The sequence below is a fragment of the Nylanderia fulva genome, unplaced genomic scaffold (assembly GCF_048542155.1).
Source record: "Nylanderia fulva isolate GAGA-0341 unplaced genomic scaffold, ASM4854215v1 Scaffold9, whole genome shotgun sequence".
In the NCBI taxonomy this organism is placed as follows: Eukaryota; Metazoa; Arthropoda; class Insecta; order Hymenoptera; family Formicidae; genus Nylanderia; species Nylanderia fulva.
In genome coordinates, this window is record NW_028191026.1 from 4656298 (window position 1) to 4662122 (window position 5825).

At 36.2% G+C, this 5825-nt stretch overlaps 1 protein-coding gene across 2 annotated transcripts; it reads right to left on the bottom strand.

The window, feature by feature from the left end:
• Positions 1–5825, bottom strand: Fer1 (48 related 1). 2 transcript variants are annotated; one of them, XM_029301712.2, is made up of 3 exons: positions 4023–5825; positions 2424–2746; positions 1–853 (listed from the first exon to the last, which is right to left on the bottom strand). In XM_029301712.2, exons 1-3 carry the CDS (start codon positions 4301–4303, stop codon positions 714–716), a joined length of 744 nt encoding a protein of 247 aa, XP_029157545.1. In that variant the 5' UTR covers positions 4304–5825; the 3' UTR covers positions 1–713. The 2 variants fall into 2 exon arrangements, with proteins under 2 accessions (XP_029157545.1, XP_029157544.1); XM_029301711.2 differs by having other exon boundaries at positions 2421–2746; positions 4023–5824.

A 5825-nucleotide genomic window follows, 5' to 3' on the forward strand; every position in this document is an offset into this window, starting at 1 on the left:
TTTTCAGAACTACCTTTATTTGGCTTTGTTATTCACAATGATGATGATGCTCGCTGCATACATCATCTCTTACGCGATAATTATGTATAAACGATGTTCTTATCCCATTAGAGCCTATTTTGATCATTTCTATTTACAAATCACGTTCTCTGTCGAACGTTTGTAAAAATACCTCGTGATATCTACTCGGATGAATAGATTTGACCATGCAAAAGTGAAAACTGAATTGGCTATTGCAAAATAAACCCGACTCTTTTTCAAAATAAAATCTAAATCAGGAAGATCAATTACTCTATTTAATAAAACAATTATTGAACTTGAAAATCCAAGTTCAAAATATATTTAGAATGCATTTATCTACAAAAACGCGTAGATGGAATCTTGCAAAACATTTGTTTCTCTCGTGACGTGTGCATTTTGCAACGGCTAATTCGATTTGTTACAACAAATTTCAATTTTCGATGAAATCGCGAGAAATAAATATATATTAGCGATTATATTTCGCTGAAAGAAATCTGAAAAAATTACAGAGGCTTGATATGAGAACGTACAAATCACATGAGACATGAGGATCGGTGACTAGAAACGTGTTTTTCTCCTTAGACACTAAATAACACGCGAGATGAGGAACGATCCTCTTCCCTTGTATAAATAGAGTCTTACGAGTAAGGTCGTACATTCTCTTTTTTTATCTCGTCGATGTTTTTCGACGTCTACTCGAAAGCCGTCCCGCTTTTCGACGCTCGCGGATCCTCCGGGGTCCAAACTTTCGCGTACATCGTTCCGTTCGGCGAGATGTCAGATTTTCTCGACCACGAGAGCGAATGCGAAATAAACGGATTTCCACCGCATCCTGAAAATGAAAAAGTCGCAGTTCGGCAAAAATTTAATTTATCAAAATTGTCAAAGAATACGATCGACGTTAATTAATTTGTGAAAGTAATAACCCAGTGAGCAAGAAATATTTAATCAACATTTGAAAATGTTGATTTTATTTATATTTTCTGAACATTATGATATAATGTTTTATCAATAGGTTTTAAATATTTTTATAAACGTATTAATAAATGTTTAAAAAAGATTTTAACTCGTGTTTTATAAATGTTTTAAAAATATTATTTAATAATATATTGCTCTCAAAATATTAATAAAATATATTTTAAAAATGTAAAAAATGAAAATCATTATAATAACGTTGTGTGTAGCAATGATTTCTTGCTTACTGGGAATCGTTTTGGGAAAAAAGTACTAGCACCTCCAAATAGATGAGAGTTTGAAAAATGTTATAAAATTTGTTAATTCAATTTTTATTTTAATTAAGTTGTGACGGGCATATGATCATTATCATTTTGATAAAAATACGAACTTGAAAATTGTGTAATAAAATTTTTTCATTTAATTAAAAAATATCGGAATTAAAGTATGGCTGTAACTTGTGAAAAAACAGGAAGCATAAATAATGCGGGAACAGTTTGCGCGGTTCCCAAAATTTTTGATAATCTCTCAATTTCGCTGAACAATAAATTCACCGCGAAGCACCTCGTATCTATATCGGGGAGGACACCTGTCTTGGAATAAAATAAAGGGTAGATGGGTAATTATGATAAATCGACCTGTGTGATGCCGAGGCGGAAGTAGTCAGTCCGATGTTAATATGTTGTGCACATATAATATCGAAATAGCGTGAAGTGCGACACGTGCATTAAACTATAATAAATCTCACGCGCAGAAATTGTAATCAAAATCGAATCACGGACGAAGTGTCAGCAAAGTCGGATTGTCAAATCTAAATTGTGTAAATTACATGCCGTGCTCAAAAAACTGTATCGTAGGAAAAAGTTCTCGATATTAAAATATATTTTTGATTACTTATCAAAGTCGACTCATATTTTTTCAGTTATCAGAAATATCAATGACTTTTTGAAACTTTGTGTCAATTTCATAAAAAAAATTTTTAATATAGGATATTACGATAATTATTGTTTATTAATACGTTTATATTGTGTGTGGTATTATTTTATACATATTAAAAATCTAAGCAAGCAGAATTTTCTCTTAGAATTAATCCTGAAAATCATAGTCAATCAACAATATAGTATTGGAAGAATTTTATAAGAGATTCTCTTATATTAAAATATTTACTACAATAAAAATATTAATCTCGGAAATAAATATTTTTTTTTTCGGCAGAGCAATATGTTATTAAATAAAAAATATTAATATATGCATAGTAAAATTAATCGAACATATTTCATTTCTTATTGTGATAGATATATTGTCCCAGGATTACCATGATTTTCAGGGTAAAATCGAAGAGAAAATTCTTTCTGTGTATATAGATTTTTAATACATCTTTACGCGTGAAGCGATTCGTAGCGATGGATTTGAATCGTGAGATCTGTAATCGAAATTGGCCTCACCACGGACTATGATCTTCTTAGAATCGTCCCGGCTGGAGCATCTCGAGAGACCGCTGTTGCCCGTCAGCGGATCGTTACCCTTGTCCGCCCGGACGAGCTCGTTGAGGAAGTTTATGTAACCGATCGCCAGCTTCAGCGTGTCGACCTTCGACAGTCTCTTCTCGTACGGTAGGGTCGGTATATGGGCCCTCAGGCCCTCGAAAGCATCGTTTATATTTTGCATGCGCCTTCGCTCTCTCATATTCGCCGCTTGTCGCTGCTGAACCTGCACCTGTCTCGGGCATTTTCCCGATGCACCGCTGCGTCGACTACCTCGACTACTTCGTCTACGAAAAATTATCCGTTCTATTTCTAATTCTATAATTTATATTTAATTTATTTATATATGTGTGATGTCTCTCTCAAAAAATTTCCAATACGATCGGAAATCGCTGGGTTTAACTCTTCTGTCAATGATTGGTAAAGTAAAAAAATGTTAAAAGTATGTCGGAATTTTTCTTCGCTTCAAATAGAATGTACAAAGGACCTTTGTACATTCGGAAACTTAAAATTTAAAATAAACAAATTGTCGCGATTGGTATCCCATCGATAGAAAAATGATTTAACAGAACTGTCAAACGAGATGACTATCAAAGCTACAAGAATTGCCTCTCCAATTCATTGAAAATTCGAGAGGCTAATTCGCGGGCATTTTCTCTGCCCGAAATAAAATACAAAGGATCTTTGTATATTCGGAAACTTAAAATAAAAATATTGTCGCGATTGGTATCCGGGTACCTATTGATAGAAAAATAATTTGACAGAAATGTCAAGCGAACTGACTGTCAAAACTACAAGAATCGTCTCTCCAAATCATCGAAAAAATTCGAGAGCATTTTCTCTGCCCGAAATAAAATACAAAGGACCTTATATATTCAGAAACCTAAGATAAAAAAATTGTCGCGGTTGGAAAAATAATTTGACAAAAGTGTCAAGCGAGGTGACTGTCAAAGCTACAAGAATCGCCTCTCGAATTCATCGAAAAAATTCGAGAAGCTAATTCAGAGGCATTTTCTCTGTCCGAAATAAAATACAAAGGACCTTATATATTCGGAAACCTAAAATAAAAAAATTGTCGCGGTTGCAAAAATAATTTAACACAAGTGTCAAGCGAGGTGACTGTCAAAGCTACAAGAATCGCCTCTCGAATTCATCGAAAAAATTCGAGAGGCTAATTCGAGAGGCATTTTCTCTGTCCGAAAATAAAATACAAAGGACCTTGTATATTCGGAAACCTAAAATAAAAAAATTGTCGCGGTTGCAAAAATAATTTAACACAAGTGTCAAGCGAGATGACTGTCAAAAGCTACAAGAATCGCCTCTCGAATTCATCGAAAAAATTCGAGAGGCTAATTCCGAGGCATTTTCTCTGCTCGATCTAAAATACAAAGGACCTTTATACATTCGGAAACCTAAAATAAAAAAATTGTCGCGGTTGGAAAAATAATTTGACAGAAGTGTCAAGCAAGGTGAACTGTCAAAGCTACAAGAATCGCCTCTCCAGATTCTAGAAAACCTAATGAGAGAAGCATCATCATCATCATCATCCTCTGGGATACTCACTCCCTCGTGTGATTCTCCTGGTCGCTGCTGTAAACGCTCTCGTTGTCGCTGCTGTTCTCGTCGTACAGGTAGTGCTCGCTACCACTGGTGCTGCCGGTGCTACCGGAGGGATGATGAGACGACGGCAGCTGCGAAGGAATGACAGCCGGAAGTGTCGCCGTCGTCGGCACCCCACAATGCGGCGGCAATGCCGGGATCGCCGGGTTCCCCAGGAAGCTATGCGCTTCGTACATGTAATGCCGGTTCATCATGTCCCGCTCGAGATTGTCCATTGAATACATGATGATGATGATGATGGGGTTCAGTAATCGCTCGAATTTTAGCTTACAATTGTATTATTTACAACACTTTTTTACGAAGAGTCCAGATCAAATTAATTAATGAAAGGGATATGACTAGATTTCTGACTAGACGTAGACGAAGCTGGCTGCTCACGTCATTCGGATCCTCGCGTTAAGCATTTTCGATTGCGATAATTGGATTCGGAATCCCCTTGAGAATTACATATCGTGTATCTCGCTGGAATTTCGAATCGCGCTTATAAGCACTCGATCACGTCTCGAGGATCGAGAGATAGGATCGACACGTGTCTGGACGCGTGCAGGATAATATTTCTAAACACCACGGCACGTGCCTTGGCGAATCGTTTCTGGCACGTGTCGAGATTTGTCGTGACACTTGTTAATCGCTCGTTTAAAATGCCTTGGCTCGCATCCAGCCACTTACGACTTCGAAATAAAGATATTCGGACTTGCATCACTTCGCCGATCGCGCGTCGCAGACATTTCTTCGCAAATCACTTGCAAACACTCTCTCTCTCAGCAATGCTTCTTTGAAAATAATATTTTTATTACACTTTTTTATATTTTCAGATTTTTTCATACTTTTCACAGATCCTTATTTCATCCATTTATTGAACGTATTAATTGTATCGGTTTAAGGAGTTCAGGATTTTTTTGCGTCACTTTTTTTATTAATTATTATATCATTTATTGAGCAGATTGCTTTATCTAGTTTTTTATTAATATATTGCGTTTACGCGAGATTGCGAGGAAAAACTTTAACATGATATCTTTTTAGAAATTTTTCGTCAAATGTTTTATGATGCAGGAATGGATTCTTTCATGTATCAAATCAAGATAACATTTTTTAATTATATCCTGTTTTTTATGATTTTTAACAAAGCGTCAGCCTTTAAATATCACCATTGCGTGTTTAACTATTTTTTTTCATTATATAAATTTATCCAATTCTCGAATGTCGTTCAGAATGTCATCCTTCAATTCTCAGATTGCATTTTACAATTGCACCGATCGAATTTATTTATTACATAAATTATTCTGATTGTGCATCGTGTTTGTAATTCTTCAAAAATATATTACTGACAAAATTTATTAAATTTATAAATATTCATTAGAATGTAAATCTCTTGTCTGACTTCACTTTTCACTCGATGATAAAATTTGCTCACTTATTTTTTCAAGCTTTCCCCATTATACTCAAGTGTCACAACTGTCGTCCGCAATATTTCTTCCAAAAGAGAACACACTATTTCGCGCAATTTGGACAGTCTTGGAACACTCTTCAGGTCGTTTTTCAGCGAGGAAGTCGAGACCTCTCGCAGACCGACCGACCACCTATCGTGTTCCGGTCGCTCAGGTGGTCTCTCGTTGCACTAAAATCGAAAAGCGGCAAAGCGGAAGCCATGCCGGGGTTGAAAGCCCAGCTACAACCCCATTCGTTGAACGCTCGACTGGCAGAGCCTGCCTACCCCTTGGTTGCTGGGGTAGCGGCGCCGCCTCT